Below are 21,887 nucleotides of genomic sequence, written 5' to 3'. Positions count from 1 at the left end.
TAACGTCAATCGAGGCAACGATCTAGAGTGAGATCCGTTATAACGAGACGCGATAAAGTGCACGCGTACCGAGCGAAAATTCAAAGTCGATTTTCTCGAAAACAAAGCCTCGAACGAAAAATTTTTATTCTATATTTTCGACTTCTTTTTTCGCGTAGAATCACCCCCTTTCCGCCTGTACCACCAATTACCGACCGCCCTGTATAGTTGACAAAATGCAGAATATAATTGCCCGTTCTATAACGGACGAGTGTTTAGTACAGAAAAATTGTTTAGTAGAAATCTCACTTGTATATACACGAGCATCAATTTGAAACTTTCTTCTGCCCGCCACTGTATGACACGACTGTTTAAAAATAATGCCGCTTTAAGAAGTCTGAAAAGACTTTTACGCCAACATCAATCTCTTGTTGACACAACAGTGGCCATTGTGCTCAATGTGCTTGAAAGTTTTACCCCAACAGAAACAACTTCACTTTCACGAGGGTCATAATGAGTATGGAGTGAAACGGGGGAATGATAAACGGAGGGAAATGAAATCTGCGTAAAAGGGCGAGGCTAACGCGACGTACATGGGGACAGTACGGTCGATCAAACACAATGAATACGGCACACTCGCGCAGAACGAACCCACCACCAGCCGTGGCAAAGAAGCTTTAAAAATTAAAACGAATCGCTGAACTTGAATATAATTTCACACGGTACTTTTCATGCGGAAGAGGTATGAACATCTTTTTCAGCGGATTCTCAATTATGAGATAGTATGTACCTGTAAAGTTCTAAAGTGTCTCGAATTTACTAACTCGTATGCCTTTTTATTTATTTATTTGTTAAGCTCTAACAACTCTTCATGAAGAGTCGTGCATGGTTCTACATTAGGGAAACTGGAGTAAAACTGAGATCTTAAGAATAAAATGATAAAACTCTGAAAATGATGTACTTTACTTGCATAGCAGTATACTTAACTTACTGGGTCGTTCTCGGCCAGTAATTTGAAGTAATTTTTCATTTCCTCCACGCTTCTGTCCAAATTTTGCTTTCTTAAAGAAATTACTGGGAGATTTTTTAAAACTCGAAAGCCTAAAAAAGGCCGCTTAATAAAGTTGCAGACGGAGTGTTAAACAAAAATTACGAGTGTTGCTTATTAAAGCAATATTTTTATCGAACAGTAGTCTACATTAGATTTTTACAGAAAGAAGAACATCCTCAAAATGATAATTTTACATGGACAAATTTACATAGAGGTACGAATTTAAGTAAATTCATACGGAATGCGAGTGTATATCGAAATTATAATTTATTAAAAAATTAGTCACATTGAAACATCGAAGTTTGTTAATATATGCAATGCAAATTGATTGTTGAATGTTTGTGATTTCTGCGAAACATACATTTGTACTAAATATTTTGTAACAGTGTTGCGATAGTCGAGTCTCGTAATAGTACTAATGAAATTTCGAAATGTTCCGTATAATACACGTAATACATCATAAAACGCATCTACGAGTATTCAAACACTTTCGTGAGCCTGTGCAAATTTGTCAATTTTTAATTAGATTTCAGGCGGGGGAAGTAGAGTTTGACGAAAATCCAAGATATTGATCGTTCATTAGCTGAGAAAATTCATATCCAACGTATAAATATGCATTATGGTTTAGAATTTACTTATAGTTTAATTACTATAATATGTGTGAGAGTTGTTGAATAAATTTTTTTTTAAACGGGGTATATATTTATTTTTGACTCTCATTGCATTATACAGTGACTACAGAAAGTATTTGTACAGGATTATATTTATTACAATCGATATACTAATTAATTAAGTATATTAAATTTCCGGCCATTTGATATTATCAGGTACTTCTATATAATTACAAAAATTTAATGCTACGAAAATGAAATGTGGAAGCTGATAGAAGAAACGCTTCATTGAAAAATAAGGTTACGCACAGATATTTTCTGCAGCCACTGTGTATGATTTAAAAATAAATGAAAATGACTTTCTCGTTACTGTATGATTTAACCGACCTTTTATTACGCAAGTATACTTCGTGTAAGTAGGTCAGGTATGGAGGGCTGGATGATGCGCTCGGACGCATAAGGAGGGTAAGTGCACTTATACTGTTCTTGCATCCGTGTCCTCAATTGTTGATGTACCAAGTCTGTGCTTCAGTATTGGATGAGATTCGCAGACATCCACGTAATCAATCAAAATGTGTACCGCATTAGGAAATTATTTCAGCAAATAACTATTACGTGCGTTATTTTAAAATTTATTATTGGTACAGGAGGTACGTTTTCCGCGGATTAAAAGGAAAATACCCTTTAGATTGAAGTATTAGATTCAACTAGAATCAACATAGTATAAATTATTATAAACCAAGCTATTGTATCGCGCCAAATGAAGCTACTTAAAATTCTCAACGAGAATTGATTGTAAATAGCCCACCAAATAAAAAAAAAAAGAAAGAAAAAAGAGGTGCGTAATACAAATTTGTACAAGAGGTAAATGAGGTGCGTTCGTTCATTAACGATTCAACTAGATACAAAAAATAGTACATGTGTCAAAAATGAAGATAAAAAAGTGAGCGCAATGTCAATTTATTATTGATATTTTGTCAACTAACGAACAGCCGATTCTCTGCATTTTCGTTTTTGTTCTTTCTCATTTGTAAGGTACTAGTTGATATTTCAAATTTTATTTCTTGTTTGTTCTTAATTACGAATTGTTTTACTCGTCTTTTTATCTCATACTATTGATATTCGGAATTTACACCCAGAATTATATCGTCGTTCGTAACTGTGTGGACGCTTTATGGATTTATAGCAACAATACGTGAATTCTATCAATGTGTACAAATTAATGATGAATTAATTAGTAATTAGAAACAACATTTGCTACTTTTTTATAGAAGGGTACTTTTTTCAGGCTACAGATCTGAATTACCTATCAAAAATATAGCAGTAATGTATTTTTCTGTTTACTATATACATTTGCTATTTAATTATCATTGGTAATGTTAACATGGAAAATAATCCCATCAATTTAGCATATTGTTCTCAAACCAACCTATAATTTAAAAATGATAGAATCTAAAGATAAGAGATCTAGAGAAAGAGTTGCTCAAGCAACAAAGTAATTCTGTAAAGTTTCACGGTTACAAAAGCCAGATTTATTGTGGAATATAGACAATACCCCAAACACTAATTTAATCATATTATAACCTATTATTATATAAATAAATATCATATCTAGCCATGATGCTTATAAGAAATGAAATCATTGCAGTTTGATTTTAGCGTAATCTTGTTAAAATGTTGTAATCATATAATCTACAGTAATCAGTAATCAGTATCACACAGTACATATCGAGTATCTAACAGTATCGTACAGTATTTACACAGTATCTCTGAGTATCTCCGAGCATCACAAGTATCTAAAAATACCTATAATATCTTCGAGTATCTACCAAGTTACGCGACGAGCATTTACAAGTATTTATTCCGTGATTTTATTTTACGATTTATACTTTGTACTGACGATTCACGTATACGGCTGTATATTAATTTATTATTCTAAATATATTCGATGGTTTCAACAACGAGCAATCTCGTCATTAAACCTCACGTACCAACGTCCTTTTCACATAAACCTCACCTCGTTGGTGACTCCGACGTGCATACCTACATTTGAAGAATATATTAAGTCGTTTGATGGCATTTGTAGCAACTATCCATTATGCATTTTTGCCTCCTGTTCTCGATCACTATCTTATTGAACGATAAACGATCTGAGGTGGTTTATTATACGTGTTGGTTTATTAAAGAGACGACTGATAAAATTGTAATAGTCGGTGTATATTAAAATCACTTTAAATACAAGTACAGAGATAACCGTCACTCGCTCAATGGCACTGTTCAACTTTAGGCTCGCTATGCGACAGTATGACTCGCTATAATAATCCTATAGACTACGTTCGTCTGTTTATATCGATCGGTGATATTATAAAAAGTTCGAGTATAACTCCGGTTGACGATTACAAATAACGGCGAGAATGTTTTGTCCAGAGTTCGTTTACCTTTGAACGTAGCAAACCAAAACAACGTTGGCACTCCAAGGCACAACAACACGAGTCTCTTGCGATTCCAATCTTCCGTTGACTCCTGTGCCGCTACAGATCCTTCGAAATTTAATTACTTTTCCCTTACATTTTCTATTCTCTTTCGAGGTACGTACCCATTCTGTTTAGAGACACGCGATTGTTAAAAAAGCAGCAACGACTTTCAGAATCTACTCACTATACACATTATCACGTGCATTTTTGCAAATAGATATAGTTTCCAGCTATTATCGAGTTAATTGCAATAACTCGGTATATTTAGAAGATTGGTTAGTTGATAGAGCGTGTCAAACCTCAAAGTGTCGTATCGGTTTAATCGGAGCAAAAAGTTTACTTGGTCGGAAATGCATTTAATATGTAGTTGCGAGAGAGGATACTGTAATAATGCTCTTCATAATATTTTCCGGTGGCCGGAAGATAGGGTTTCACGCACGCATGCTACACTTATTCGTCCATGTAACTCATGACAAAGGGTCATCGAACCCTCTTTCGAGCATAAAAACCTGCACCGACTGTGAAAATATACGCTGCACGAATCCGGATAAATGGAAATCGAAGTAAAAAAACTGGAGAACATTTCGATTTCCTTTTTCTACTAGGATTTATGGCTCGTTAATTCGAGCCAATTAATGACGCAAGATCTTTGCTCTCTCTCTAACTCTATTCGCCTAGGTAGCTGAAAGAAGTGGAGCAGGTAAGAAAAATAAACGCAGTTCTAGAATTACATTTATCACTTCGGATAACAGCTATGACATACCGTATTTTAGTACGATGTTTTTGTTATTAGTATCAGTTACTACGTTTGTTTTGTGGGTAATTAATCAGTCAGTGCACGAGATTTATTGAGACAAATAATTGTAATTAGCGATAGGTCGAAATACGTCGCAATTAAGTTCGAATTTGGAATATTCATTGACTAGATCCGAATCCTCTACAAGTGTTTTGAAAAAGAAGAAGCTGTACTTTCAAATAGACTGCAACCTAAACGCGACAGATTGGAACATCCATGAGAACCTACTTTGGCAAATAAAACAAGTACTTCCAAGTAGAATTGAAATGAACACGCCAAGAAATTCCCCGTTCACATGAAATCATATTTTTAGACTGATGTTCTTAAATAATATACGTCAGAAGTCAATCGGTGTAAATCAGTTTTCCATTTATACTCCTTCATCATAAACTGTCAGTGTCGCCGAATATAACGAGAAGCTATTTACTCGGCATAAATCATTTTTTCATGGGAACTTCTGAACCCCCCAATCACAAACGTTCAAATAAAATCTACAGGAGTCCTCTTCTGTTTATATTCTTAATAATTCCTACTATAATTTTCCTACATTTGTTCCAATGTAATAGTAATGTCTTTCTCTAATTTGCTGGCTGTAGATTTGTCGCTGATGGGATACCGCTGATTTTCTTCCATTTTCGATGCGTAGAAGAAGAATCGAATTCCGGTCGCCGGGATTCGAACCCGGGTTCCGAACGTTCGTAACCTAAGGCGCTAACCACTGCGCTGTCGTCGTCCGACGCTAGTTAGTGTCGAGTGGAGGTATTTGCTGTTGAGTGCCGCCACACGTGATTCGAGTGATACTCGCAAGGGCTTCGATTCGCTCAGATATCGAAGCTGTTACAAGTTTCTTTTTTTGTATCTCGAAGAAACTTTACGATTTAGCCAATGTATAGCTATATATTACGTAGATGCATTTCTCATTAGAACACATCAGCACAGAGTTGTAACGTATCATTTCAAGGTAGTATTCATTCTACGTAGTCTTCTTCCAGGGACGTAGCAGTCTTCTTCTTCTGTTACGAATTTTAACTTAAGATCTCGTTACGAGTAGATTTTTGAAACTCGTTCCGAGGTTCGAAACCAGCTTGTGAAGATCGCATACTTGGCAAGCATAATGAACGAACCGTATTCTCTTATCAGCAATATTCGAATTTCTTTCTTTATTAGAAAACGTTTGACATTTAACAGAACGATTTTTGCAAAAATATACACAGCACGATTGTTGTTCTATTAAAACGTCAAAAACAGTTCATATATTATACCTTTAATCTATTGACTGAGTAATGAGCTTGCAGTATCGAAGCTGGCAGTCGAATCCTACGAAATGGTGCTTGTGTATTAAATTTGATTTCAGTTTATGGATATACAGGGGGTCCCAGTTTTCCCTACCAAACGTTGTCATTATATTCTATAGGTCAAGACAAAAAGAAAATGTCATATAGACATATGCCATTGGAAGCATCGTTAAAAAGAGTTATAACAAGAAGAAACGGTATACGAAATGAGCAGTGATAAACGTGTGTTATTACGGTGCGTTATTACGATGCAAAAAGTAATAGTCAGAAGGTATCACGATACCTTTATGACTTCAACGCCAGTACTCTACGATTCCACAGTGTCGATATAGTAATAACCGATATAATCTGATTTTAAAATTTCTTTTAATTATATGTAGTTTCCCAGTGTTAATTTCCATCAGTTATAAGTTGCAGATATTGCGAGAAAAATGGAAAAGATTTACCAAAAGATTACTATACTTCGTTACGCAATACGATGGCCTGAATAGATTTGTCAGATTTAATCACATAACAGCGACACTATGAATGCTTTTAAAACTAATAGTCATAATCCTTCTTATATTATACGAAAGCTGTTTATAACCGGATTAATAAGTCACGACACCATAAGGCTCGTAAATACTGAAATACAATATCGAAGTGATATATCATTGTTCTAGACACTAAGTCCAATGTACACAAAAGTGTAAAAAAGTCCTTTATTCAGTAACAAAAAGTATTTGCATATCCTCATTTTCCTACGAAGTGTATTTTTATTAAATTCTAATTTCATTTTCATAATATCAAATTTCCATAGTTTAGACGGTGTGAAATTTCTGCTGTTCTTGTTGACCTCTATATGACCCGAAAAAGATTTTATATTTCAATAGGTATGAAACTTTATTTGGAATTACCTTTTGTGTATTCCAGACTTTCTACGAAGAAAATAGTTGAAAAGGAAGATATCTGAAGAGATACAAACGTGAAGAAGAGATTAATTAATATGTAAATGCTACAGTAAATACATACATTGTGCAGATAATTCGCAGCAGTCACTTTATTTTATAGCATGACAAATTTCATTGTTTTAATATTATTTATATTTTCTTTTCGATAACGAGTTATATCGATACTTAATTTGTAAAAAGTGGGTTAATTTGTCTTCTGTAACAGTAGGTTCTAAGTGACTATTATATTGTTATAGCACTTAAGAGTTACGTAATCATTAGAAAGCGAACCGACGGTACGCTCCGTTATAATATGCTACGTCTTATGTTACGAATTACTGTTTATTCAATAAAATTTCTTGCAACGTGGTTTTCGTATTACACTCAGCTCTAACCAAACTGCAGGATAAGTCTATAAACTAGTAGCTTAAATGATATGAAATTTCTACTGTTCTTTTCGGTTCTATATGATCCAAAATAGACGTTACATTTCAATAGATATGTGGCTTTGTGATATAGATATGCGAACTTTTCAACGGCTTCGCGACACAAAGCGCTATACTTTCAAAGCGTAAGGCCGCCATGCCTAATGTACCATCGATATCCCTACGGTTCTTTCGCCGAATATTCGGAAGAATGCATACGTGGCAACCGTCGCGACATCTAATAAACGCGTGCGTAGTAGGGATGTCGAGGGGCAACAAAGAAAAGATTTCTAGAAGCCCCGAGCTGCCAAGTGCGAAAGGTTAAGTGTCATAGCGAAGTAAACACTATTAGAGATACACGGTTATAACTCTTGATAGTCGTTAATCGTTAGTTGTTATTAATCGTTAATCCCTTAACCTACAACTACGGCCATAGCCCGTAGTACGATGATCGGGCCAAACGTAAATATTATGGGCATGGCCGGTAGTATATGATCGGACCAAACGTAAGTGTTAGAGGCATAGCCCGTAGTACGATGATAGGGCCAAATATAATATATAATGTAATATATAATAGCTTGTTTACGTTTTCGGCCCAAAATTCTCGAACGTAAATAGTAGGTTAAGGGACTAATCGTTGTTAATCGTTAATCGTTGTTAGTTATTAATCGTTAATAGTTTGATAAACTTTATTGTTGAACGCGAAGAGTATTTCTTGTGGGCACCTTCACCAACGACTGTCTCAGATATTAGGGAATTTTACATAGTTTCTAAATATTTCGTTTCACTATTCAATGTAATTTTTCTATCTTTTGTATATTCCAGACTTTTTGTGAATAAAATAATTCGAAAACAGAAGCTATCTAAAGAAGCAAAGAGAATATACTTGGATATACTCTAATTAATTATTTAATTAATTATGTAAATGCAGGATGACTCTATAAACTTAATTACGTTCCAATAATGTTTAAAGATGTTATTTTTAAATAACATGTAATGCGTAAATAGGTTTCTCGGTTTAGGAACAACTTTATATTATTAATTAAATATAATATTGTTCAAAATAATTCATCCTCCTCTGTATATTGTAAATTCTTAGAATCACATTTTCGGCTATCTAATATTAATGCAAATTTCTATTTTAGTTTGCAAGTATCTATCAGGTATTAAATTTCAGACGTTCAAGTATGAAATCATTTAGACGAGAAGAAAATAGGACGAGGAATATATTAGAATAATATATAAAGTGCTTTATTCTCTGATTGTATACCTACAAACTATATTGTACACAATGTATATTGTATGTATATTGTATACAACTGTATACTTCAGAGACTACGTTTAAAATAATGATACAAAAATTACATTAGGAAAACATTGTTGCACGACTTCAAAGAGGTCATTAAAACATACTTATGGCATAAATACACAGCTGTGAAGCAATGCTAAAACTCGATGAAGTATATTTGCTCAATAGAATGAAGAATTTACTGAATGAAGTTTCTCATAGCTTTCTTTTAACCGCAAGAAATTTGTATCTTATATATTTAATTAAAAAATAATAATTTCAAAATCACTCGTCGTTTGCAACATTTCTTTCGATCGTCTTATATTACCAAATCTGTTTCTCAATATTGTGATTACGAAAGCAAATTCCAAAAATTCGCGTAATATCTTTTTCGTCGCTATTTCTCCTAGCTAGATTTTGCAATTGTACAAAATATAAAGAAATCGAGGTATTCTTGACATTCTGATAAACCGTTGTTCGGTCCTTAACGAATTAACAAAATTCTAATCACTGTGTGTTCGATTAAACGATTCTCCCTTAGTTTCGTTCTTTTATTTTTCCAAACAAACTGCAAAGCGTGTAAAGCGAAGCATCTTTAAGGTGCAACTATACACGAGAGTTTTTACGATACCGAAAGTTTGCCTTCTTACTGCGCAAAGGAATCGAAGAAGTCACACTTCCTTCGAGAAAAGCAAACCCATGCCATGGTGGCCGGTTGCACTGGTTAGAAACCGGTTTTACAGGCAAGTTTTGTAATGAGATTCCTCAAACAGTCCTAGCAACGAGTGGGACAATAAGGATGAAGAGCTACAGAAAGGAAGTAGTAATGATGGAAAACAAGCAACGTTTCCACTAAGGGCAACTCCAATGCCAACTTTCCAATCGGATGAATAAAAATTGGCTAATTGAGTCAGAGTGTGATTCAGAGCAGGAAATTTTATACAAATATACTGTCAAAGCATATGTAACTAGGCTGCACATGTTTATGGAAATTCATATTGCTATCAATGTAATTAAATGAATGGAATTTAGGTGTTAAATATTATAACGAGTATTCTACTTTGAATGCTCTATACGTTTTCGCATATTACCTGCATTCTGTACATTCTTGTGGCTTCAAATTTCTCATAAGTTCGTAGAAATTCAGAGTCTAATAATAATCAATGAGTAAGGTATATAGAGATTGGAAAATTTCCTATTTATATGATTTTACGTGGTATATGTAATAAAAAGCCGTACATCACTATAAACTTATATAGGTATATGCATATATTAAGTATTTCCTCTTGTCTCTATGATTAAGCATAAATTTTGATTTCTTTGAAGAATATAATTACGTTGTCAATATTTTCACGTATGTTCGTGATTTCACTGATATTGTTTTGCATTTTATATTTTTTCCTAATTTCTCTTAAATGTCCGCAATAGAAAAGGACACGTTTCATTGTGAGATGAGACGTTTTCGATAAATGAAAATTTCTCCGGCTTTAACATGTCTTATTAACCTAGATCATTTTTTATCTCCGAAATCATTAACCATGACCAACAAGAATTAGATTTATCGAATAATTTTTATTAAACGCAGAAATCCATTTTCGTATTCCGAAAGCTGTACATAAATTTGATTGCAATGTTTTTGGGCAAAATTCCCTGGAAATTTAAAATATGCTGCTACTTGAAACTGACTCAATCTTTTGCATGCGATTCGGTTAGAAATTAACGTGGCAGTTAATGCCAATAAATAGTACCTTGTACGCTGATTCAGGTAAACCACTCGGGCGACATAGTATGGCTATCGATCAGGATCTTTATATCTATAGAGTTTTATGCGAATACTTGCAAAGAAATTCGATCGAATTTAAAAATAAATTAATCAGTATTCTTCTTGATACATGTCAGTCATGAGAGACTCGGTATACTTATCGGATTTGGTCTATCTGATTTAAGAAACTGAAGACGAAACACTGAAGGAAAGTCAGAATAAGTCAGAAATAATTGCAAAACCTTCAACTTTTTCAACGTCAAGAAGACAGACAGCTGTAATATATTATGTATTGAAGCTTACGTAAGACTACAAGATTGTATTAATATAATATTAAGCTTACAATTCTTATGATTTCGTGCAGATCTAACGGGTATCTGTAATTTTTCTAACATTGTATCTTGTACATATTTTACCTTCTTTTTCTAATAAATAAGGGTGAAAGTGAATAAATCGCGTTACATTTTAAAAACATGTGTCTTAATGGGACAAAAAGATTCAACAACATATTCATATAATGTTAAGCCTATTATTTTTATGATTTCATGTAGATACAACGGGTGTATAGAATATTTCTAACAATGCATTTTGTATTTTTCTACTTGTTTTTTTCTTAATAAAAACGAGGATCAATAAATTGTGTTACATTTTAAAAATATGTATCTTAATAAAAGAAAAAAGAATTCACAGAGCTATGATATTTTATATCATAGTAAGGACTTTAAGGAGTGTGTGTAAATCTTCGTGACTGTCTCTAATATAATCTTTTCATAATCTTCTCTTACCTCATGATATTCTCGTTACTATAGTAAACGTTTTAAACATTGTTCTATATTTCTTATCAATTCCAAAGGTACAGGTATAGATAGATTTTTCGATAGAAATTATGAAGACTATGAACACATTGGAACAGTACAACCCGTTGCTATGAATGAGAAACAGTTCATTACCGAACATCTGTTCACCGAGTTCAAGGCCGTTCAACCGTTTCCGAAGAGTCGTAAGTGCAGGTGTCCTCATCAAGTATTTCCGATGAGTCACTGGTAACACATACATATACATATATATTTTTCTTCCTTTTCAACTCTCAACTAACAAACCTTGTAAATTAGTTGACAATCTGCATATTAATTAAGATATTAATATCGTGTTGGATCCTTGTGTCCCATTAAGATACATACTTTTAAAATATAACACGATTTATTCCCTTTCAACCTTATTAAGGTAAAAAAAAACAAAAGGTAGAAAAGTACACGATATAATTGTGAAATAAATATTTTACTGCAATTCCCGCATATTTTCGAAAAATATGTTCATGTTTGTCGCGTGAAAATCGTCACGCGTCAACGATGCATTAATACTTTTAATTTAGCTTACATTGGAAATACTTTTACCTCTTACTATATTTATATTGCTGTATTTATTTAAAATAACACAAAAGTAGAGGTTTGGAAAAATGGCGAAATGTGAAAAGTGATATCGCTTTAAATATAGGTATTTCTGAAGTAATTGGCTATAAAGTAAACAGTGTATAATTAAGAGTAAGTTTAAATATATATGTAATAGCCTAATTGAAGTTGAATAAGAAATCTATGTAAATCAATCTCGTTTTTGTAGGCGAAAATTAATAAAATGTATACATATATTTATATATCTGTTTTCGTTTATATGTATTTGTTTATGCGTTTGGCTTGTAATACTTTGTATACTCATTTGACTTATTACAATATCATTAATTACACGAAATACGATCGTATTTCGTTTATCCTGTTAATGGACAATCAGTGGCCTTTGGAACGAACAGGGCGAGTTAAGTAATCGCATAAATTCAAGTATTACACTCACGCAATAAAAATCGATATACCATTTTCGTTATATCATACTATGTATGTACACACATATGTATATATATGGATACAGCCAGAAGCAATCAACTAATATTCATACGATCCTTTTTTAAGATGGCCCATTTAAATCTGTCCATGCGAACGTTTTCGAAATTGATGATGCCGAAATGAAAATATTTTACATCAAAATTGAATAATTTCGAAAGGATCGTCATCTCATATTTCTAATATTTGCATTTTATTATAAATGTCTTTTATTATGAATACGTAGAAGGCATACGAATACTAGTATATCTATATGTATATACAGAGTGGTTGGTAACTGGTGGTACCAGCGGAAAGGGAGTGATTCTACGTGAAAAAAGAAGTCGAAAATATAGAATAACAATTTTTCGTTCGAGGCTTTGTTTTCGAGAAAATTGACTTTGAATTTTCGCTCGGTACGCGTGCACTTTATCGCGTCTCGTTATAACGGATCGCACTGTAGATTTTTTAAAAAATTAAAAAAAAATTAAAAAAAGATTTTTATTTTATATTTTCGACTTCTTTTTCGCGTAGAATCACCCCCTTTCCGCTTGTACCACCAGTTACCAACCGGCTCTATATATTTATATATATATGTCGTTATCGTTAGACTTAGGGGCGTGTAACGTATCTTCATTAGGACAAGCCATCGTTGTTGTTCAATGAAGATTATATTTTCAATTATATCTACAAATGTTGATTTTACAGAGTTTGACAATTAACCGTGATGATTAGACACTGTTCTTAGGTTCAATAACGAATCCACGGTCAACGGGGAAAACTCTTTGTTCAATAGAATATATTTCGAAACACAAAGTGACGTTAACTGTGACGCTCGGAATCATTCTGACTGACTGACAAGACGATATATGTAAACTGTCCAAGGTGATCACAAGAATAAAAGACTGATACGATCACATTTGTCAATTGAATATTGACCGGGGATATCAACAAAATTCCAGGCGCCGTTACTAGGCAGACCCGCGTAGAGCCGACATTGCTCCTGCCCGGGGTTTTTTGTTAACCCCCTCCCTTACTTTAGCGAGTCAGACTCGCGATGAAGATTTTGGCCCAAACATTAATATCGGCGAGTCCGACTCGCGACCAGACACTTGGGCCAAACGTAAACATAACAAACCGAGCTCGCGGACTGTTTTTTGCCCGTTACGATCGTCACTGAATGTTAGTTTCTACATTTCAGTTCGTATTGCGACTGTTTACAAGCATCAGTCTGGTCTGTTTAGCGCGCGTCGATGTCTACCGATTGGGCCCGAGTTTCGTCGAACTAAATAGCACGGGAAGCGGTTAATACAACGTGTGTCCCTCAATATTGGTACTTTTTCTGTTAGGTAAAAACGTTCATCCCGTGACCGTGGCTACGTTCAGCGACTAGTTGCGTCACCTCGAGACCAAGCCCATTGTCACAAATCTCGGACAAACATAATCATCGTTCTATCATTTAAGTACAGCTATAATAAACAGTCTAGACCAAAGCACTGGGGATCCTCCCAAAACTCCAAAAGAAATGTCCTTTACCCGATGTCCCTTCATCTCCGACATATATATATTAATTGTGTCTACATTTTCTGAAATATAGAACATAATTTTCTGCCAAATGATAGAAAGAATTCAACCATATCGTTTGAAAGGTTCCGCAAATTACAGGCTTACTCTATAATTAGACTCGCAATAAATAGGTACAGTTATCCACATTAATATTCGCACACAACAGTGTCTGTGTATTTGTTGGTTTGTGTAGGAGAAGATGATTTAAATGTTGTGCTGCTTATTCTACGAATATAATGAAGCATTTATTGTAGCTTGAATTTCTTTCTAAAACTAGCGTATAATTGTACAATAAATTTTAAACAAACAGAAGATTATTCTCTTTGTTTCTTAAATTCGATGTGGTCTTCTTTTTCGCGTATTCTAATATCTGCTGCAATTAATACCAATAATTTAGCAATTTCACCACAACTTTTATCCTTTTCTCTATAATAAATTGCGAATCGTCTTTTAACAAAACTAGTATTCTTTCCTTTTCGTAACATGCTAGAATTTTTGATGCGATATAAAAATATTCACGTTGATTTCTTCTCTCTCTGGCTTAATTATACAGAATAAATTTATTTTGCGTTTGGAAACGTTTTTAAAAATCGCTAGATCGCAGAACGGAACGGAGAGTCCGAATGTTAGTATGACGTGAAAATAAGACAATTGTTTGGTAAAAATCTGCTGTATGTACAATTAAACGTTGTTTAATTAAAAAATTGCTGGGGAGAAATTAATTTACGCACTGTCGAGCTACGAGAAGTGGTTCATATTTTCATAGAATAAGCAGCAGGATATTTAAATCATCCCCTCTTATACGACGCCACAAATACAGGGATATACGTAGTATTGTGTCTGAATATTAATGTGAGTAGCTCTATAGCATAGGGGGTTCCCTACTTTCCGATCAAATTGTAGGAATATAATGTACAAGTGAAAATAAGAGGAAAATGTCACATGTTGAGATTTTATGCGTAAATGCTTTATTATTGTTATTTATTTTATTTAAGGCATATTAAGCGATTAACAAAGTGCATAACAGGAATATGCAGAAAGCGGGACATGAGATACGGTAAAGCGAATTACGAACTTCTATACGTTTCTACGTTATTCCTATTATACGCAACTAGAGCTGCTTGAATACTTAAGTTCTGACCACAGCATATTGTTACAGTACGCTGATATTCGCAGTACAAACTCGACATCGATGTAGCATGGAATTTATTACGTTCCGAATTTCTTGAGAATCGAACTAAATATGAGCGGCAAATTTATTAATAAAACTAGCCTTAAATAAAATAAATAATAATAATAGGAATAATGTAGAATCTGTTGCTACACACATATTCAGCCTGCATTCAATATTTACGTGTAGCTCTATAACAGAACCTTTATGACCAAATTTTATGGAACATTTTCTTCTTATTTTCACTTGTAGATTATACCTCTATAGGTTAGCCGGAAAAATAGAACACGCCTCATACATAATACACGTAAGTATACAGCATATAAAATCTGTCGGAAGCTAAAGCTTACATGTTTTGATTTTCAAAACAGAAATTCGAGATATGTTATAGGAGAAGATAGGAATCTCGAGCTCCATTTACAATTATCTTACTGCTCTCTATTTCTTTCCGCCCATTTCAAAAGCACATCTTCTAACTTTTAACAATAACAGATTAATCTTTAATAGGGCAACAATTTTTATCGAGTAAAAAGTAACAGGAACCTGATACCGTATACTTTTAACGCACTACTATAAGCAGGATATCAATTTACAAGTAATTTGTTAGTCTATTTCTGATTTAAGAAATGGTTTTCGTATATTAACAACGATATTTAAAGTAGAGCACTTACTATGATGTTTAGTAGATGAAACAAATTTCTATGTAGATCTGCTTTCATTAATTATGCTCATAAAAGCACAGAATTGCATGAACATCCGCAGTCTACCGATGGCTGCGATAGACGCTATACTACACGGTAACGATGATTACATCGTCAAAGATGATCAAATCACTTGTACAATATACAATGAACAATAAGAAGACCTGAATTAAAAGTGATATTTGTTCTTCAAGACTATATTTACATCTTAAAAAGGTCTCGCCCCATATAACTAGTAGCTGGTCTAAAAAAAACATTCATGAAAGTCACTTGAGTTTACTAACACGAGAATCCCCCCGGCATAAATTAGCCGACTTTGCGAAAATTTGCGGCTAATTTTCCCTTCAAAGTGTTCCAAAAAAGTGAAAAATTGAAATTTCGAAAAACCCTCCCAGCGTTACCTGTAGAAAACTGTTACCAAACGAATGAACTTTGATTTTTTGATTTCAGATGATCCAGCACCAAGTTATCAGGGGCACCGCAATTTTCCGAGACACGTCCGAATAATTACTGCCATTGCCGTAATTTCTAATATTTCTCCGTGAAAATTTTATACAATATTCTTCGAATGTCATACTCTAATGTACTATTGATTTTAATAAAGAGATTTTAACTGTGTCGTCACAAATAATTCACAAAAACATGCCTTATTTTTGTACGAATTAATCCCCCTTAATGCGTCCTAAACCAAACACGCATTATCCTGGCTAATTTTCTAATTTACTACCGCGCTTTATCGATTTTACTGCTAATATATGTAAATTATGTTATAAATATATTTGAATAACGCGATGCCAATTATAGGTGGATTTGTAGCTTAAAAAATGTCAGGGCCAGGCGTACGCTCATTCCGAATCATTTTGCCCCTCTTTCGATTTTCTTTTTATCTTGTCTATTCAATTTGCCTTTGTCCTCTAGCGAGTTAAATGAGAAGATTGAGAAAGATCAGGAGGTCAGGTTATATTCATAAGTCATAAATTACAGCGTCGTAATAATAACGTCTATCAGAACGCCGAAACGCTATGGCGATTTTTATCACGTTCACTGCGATTATTATAAATTTTCAACCAGATAACGAATAAATAGCGTAAACAATTCATGTACGCAGAAATGCATATAAATACATTTCTAATAAGGTTTCTCTTCCTTTAACTTGTTCTATTGTAAAGACAAAGTAATAATATTTATATAGTTTTTGGCCAACGATAATAATTATAATTTTAACGGTAAAAATTATAAATTAAAAATTATAGTAACTTTCTCATTGTTGACGAGAAAAAATGTTGCGAAAGATGTTTTGGTTCAAATAGGAAAATTATACTTTTTAAATGATCATCAAACGAATAATATAATAAAAATTGCATAATTCATAATATATTATTCAAGCAATTAATAATGCAGACATTTCTGGATTTAATTCTTTGAAATTAAATATCAATCTGTTAATTAATTCAAATTACGATAAATATAATGAGTGAAATACGACTCGTTTTACATTCTATTCACATCGTAATGCAAATTCGTTCTGTTTCATACTATCGAAGCAGAAATATAATTTTAATCGCCAAACTTTATGTATATAATTATTAAAAGGGAAAGTGCAAGATGCAAATAAATTTATTTATTTAACAACAGGCGAAAACAAACATCCATTTAAGTCTATACCTATATATAATTTTATTAGACACATAATTCCAAATTATAGTGTCACGTTATCAGAACTACTTATCCAACTTGGAACTCAAAATCTACAAGAAAGAGATTACGTTTTACAGAATAGAAATCAAAGCGAGCTGTATACTTCTTAATTCTGAGAAGTCTGTATGTAAATATGCTATATATATATTTATACAGCATCGAAATCATAACGTATGTAAATGAACGTCCTGTATCATGATTTTCGCAGTTGGAGCAATTGGAGTACACAAGGGCTGCATTGCAGGTTATTCATTGTACTCTTTGTTTAAAATACTTTGTTGTTTTTCTCGATGAGCTACATTTCTTTCACGCGTATATTTTAAAACAAACAGTTCACTTGTGTATAAATCTTTGCTCAGTTTCGTATATTCTACTTATATATTAACTAATAACATATTATACGAAACGATAAAATATACTTTTGCAAACAAAATGTTAATTCGTCAATTAATCACTGACCAGATTAGTCAATAAGTTAATCATTAATCACGACATAACCCCTATTTGCCATTTAGAACAAGACATACTGCCAAAAGTTACTAGCTCTTCGCGTTTTTATGAAAACTAAATTTCAACTTCAAACGAATGAAAATTACAATCGACTTGATAAAGTATAGTAACTAAGCAGCGGATTTTTATTCATTTATGGAGGCGTTAGAAATGCGTGTAATATGTATCGATATATACATAAAGTAGCTAAAAGATAATATTATATTATGTTACATGTAGAAGAGTTGTGCATCAAAGTTACATTTTCTAAATTATCTTTGTAAAGATATGACTTCGTATGAATATTCGTAGTCTAGCAATAACGTTGCAAAAACATGATAGAAAACGAGATGCGTTGCTAATAGAGACAGAAAGCTAGAAATGCAATATCGAGATGTAATACTCACCCAAAACATCACGTTAAATCCAAAGATCACATACTTGAGACAGCAGCTCACTTCACTGGTATCCCTTCTATACTTCCGCACAGCAGGCATGGCTAAGACACATTTATCTATCGCTTTTGCGAATTTCACGCACACATGCACACAACACAGCCGCAAAAACGCAAGCCACTATTCACACAACACAAAAGAGCACCGGTGCCCTAGAGGCAGAGCAAATCACAAGCGCAATGACATAGCCGAAAATCCAATTCCCTTCTTCTCTTGACTTTTTGTCTTCGAATTATCTCGCAGAGCTTCGATACCTCGATTCCGTCTCGAATCCTCGTTCTATTATTTATCGCGCGTATTTTCTCGATTTTGCTCTTTCCGTTGGGCTCGCTTGATCAGCTGATCACAATAACGTACCGTTTCGTAATTACGACTACCGCCATTGTCACGTCACGGTACATACTACCCGAGGCTGGATCAACGAGACTGCAAGCAGCTCAGACTTTCCACTCGTCCCTCCGACTCTCCCACCCAACTAAATCTCATTCGCTTGCCCCTCCAACGCTCGATCCTCCACCCTTCGATGCTCCCCACCTTACCACCTCCCGCGTACCAACTATGCTACTCTTTGGCCCAATGCACACGAGCGACACGGCAGGTATACGATGCCGCAGCGATATAGCAACTTTGTGCGATTCGACCATAAAGAGCAACAGAGTGCATGAACAAGATGAAAAAGTGATACAAGGATAGAAAGAGAACGCTGAGTAGAGGTCCTTGTATCCTTGTTTAATAACGCATGTATATTCGTATAGTAAATATGTAAGCATAACACCAACGAGCGATGTCAGTGTGCACGTCTAATCAGACAAGGGCGAAAAGGGCCTCTGTTTTGTTTCTATCGTTATATCGTATTAGTTGTATCCACTTACACGGTACATGTGACCCGCACACTTTATTCTTATATCTCTATGGGTTTGGCGGCTACGTATATGTTTTTAAGACTCGTTGCAGACAACCAACTTCTCCTGTACGACATCGTTCTGCTGTCGTTGGAAAAACATAGAAATAAAGATCTTCTGTCTCACAAAAGAAGAATACATATATATGTACTTCCTTGTTCTTCTAACCCGTTGCCATTGCGGCGATTTGCCGTAAACCGCTCGTCTGCATCGGACATAATCGTGCAATGCATACGAGCGATATTGCATCGCACGTCTATAATTTACAACAATCGCACAGCGACACTGCTACGGCAACGTGTCGCTGCCGCGTCGTTCGTGTGCATAGGGTCTTTATTATTTTATATTCCTCCTTTTTTGTTTTTGCCCTCGATTATCATCGACGCGATTCCTTTTCTCTCCCTTCAGTATCTTTTCCTACAAAACTATTTTTTAAATATCTGTAACCATATATATATATCGTTATATATCATAACATTTAATACAGGAATGAATTTCGATCTTTTTTTTAATATGCGAGATATCAATTTAATAATTCCTGCAAATATAAGAAAATGTAAAATGTTGCTAATGTTATGTACGTATAATTATATGTATGATTATATATATATTATACAATACTTATCTATTATACTGCATAAGTGTACATATATTATATATGTGCTCGTATATAATTTAGTTTATACTAGACTATCCTTAATTTCTTACTTCATTCAAACTTCTCACAGGTTATTATCTTATTTACTGTGGCTTGTATTTTATATCAAGTATAATTATATAACAAATTTTGTCATAGTTGCTACATTCATATTAGAATTTGAAAAATATTCTTCCTCTATAAAAATTATTTCTTTATCCATTTATTTTACAACAATAAGTTTATATATAATGAATTTCTTTTCTTCGATGTCAAATTAACGTCTGTTCCAGCATGTTTGTATTCAATTTCGTTGTAAGTAATTATTACTATTATTAATAATAGTAGTGTCGTATATTGTACCTTTTATTTAATATATTAAAAGAAATTCTCGTTGTGACAGAATACGCAACGCTAGCCTTCAGTTTAATAATTATTTGTTTCTTTCTTCTACGAGAGATGACAAGCGAATTCTTTGTCAACATAGTATTTACTGTCTATAATTATAAACATAAAACTTATGTTTACTTATGCGACTTGCGGAAATTATTCATGATTATTGGGTGTAATTAAGTGCCATCGATGTTTACAAACAGTACTTTAATTATGATAAGCAACAATAGTTATTAAATTTTCATACAAATTTTTAAAAGCTAATACGTGTATACACAACGTATATAACATATACACAAAATTATATTAGTAGATGTAAGTTTAAAAAGTAAGGGGAATCATCTTTTTAAATGTTTATTCCAAAACCACGAATGTGTATCACATATAAAATTATATAATTTATTGATGTGATGATTGATTAATGTTGATAAAAAAATATTGATGCCTACTAACAATATTTAAGCTTAAAGTATTATATTATTTACTTTTTTCACATAATCGTATAAACTCGGCTTTATGTATATCAATATCGATATGTATATATGTGTATTAGGAGCTTTGAAATTGCCTGTATATATGTACATAAATCGCAAAATACGTATTAGCATCTAGCGATCTAGCGATCGTTCCGGAATTTTTCTGATAACTGATGTCATTATATTGAATGATACAAAGTAAAAATTGTAAAAACGTGTGGGAAGTTGTACAAAACGAGAAAATTGGTTAATTGGGATTCGATAAACAGGTTACAGGACCCTTTTACACTTTGACAAGTATCGGTCATTTCGACTGGTATTGTTATAAGTAGCCTTGATACAAAATTATTTCGAGTTTGAATACATAACAAACAAAATAAAATTCATTATATTATTCTTTTAGTTATCACTGCGAAAGTCATTACATCATTGCGGAAAAAAATATAACATGAAGTAGGAATTTTAAAATAAAATTGTAAAACCAGTCGTTTTGACTAGTGTGGTAGTTCTAGTGTTAAAATGCTGTGAGTTTAGTTATTAGCGACCATGGTAAATTTTCGTTAAAGTCACGTACGATCCTTGAAAAGTGTTCTGTATACAGATACTTAATCTTGATTACTTTACATTTAACAATAAAATGGTCATAAATTTCATCGAAGGTGTCTTTTCGTTTCGTTTCTACATTATGAAACAACCACGAAGCGATTCTACCACCCTGAGAGATGGAAGACGAAATCTAGGAGAAAATTTTAGATCAATGAGGTGAAACTTATCTTACTATTGAACTATGAAAATTTAAGGAAAAGAAAGATGCATAGAGCTAAAGAAAAAAAAGAAACTTTTCAAATTAAACAATAATATCTCGAATCAATGACTTTTATGACAAAAGTTATTTTTACCCTCGAATAGCTCTTTTCA

The 21,887-nt window shown here is 33.4% G+C and overlaps 1 protein-coding gene across 4 annotated transcripts in view; it reads right to left on the bottom strand.

Annotated features, from left to right (window-relative positions):
- Nucleotides 1–19,034, bottom strand: part of LOC117242677 (tetraspanin-5) — a 123,134-nt gene extending 104,100 nt beyond the window's left edge. For 3 of the 4 annotated variants that reach the window (XM_033509566.1, XM_033509565.1, XM_033509567.1), the window contains exon 1: nucleotides 18,514–18,603. In XM_033509566.1, the coding sequence (XP_033365457.1) occupies nucleotides 18,514–18,603 (90 nt within the window). Of the gene's footprint in view, nucleotides 1–18,513 lie in introns of all 4 variants that reach the window. The other variant, XM_033509563.1, reaches the window with a different exon arrangement.
- Between the last annotated feature and the right edge of the window lie 2,853 nt (nucleotides 19,035–21,887).

The sequence above is a fragment of the Bombus vosnesenskii genome, unplaced genomic scaffold (genome assembly GCF_011952255.1).
Source record: "Bombus vosnesenskii isolate JDL3184/JDL3185 unplaced genomic scaffold, Bvos_JDL3184-5_v1.1 scf7180000016275, whole genome shotgun sequence".
Classification (NCBI taxonomy): domain Eukaryota; kingdom Metazoa; phylum Arthropoda; class Insecta; order Hymenoptera; family Apidae; genus Bombus; species Bombus vosnesenskii.
Note: the sequence above shows the minus strand (reverse complement) of the source record. Positions and strands in the feature narration are given on the sequence as shown.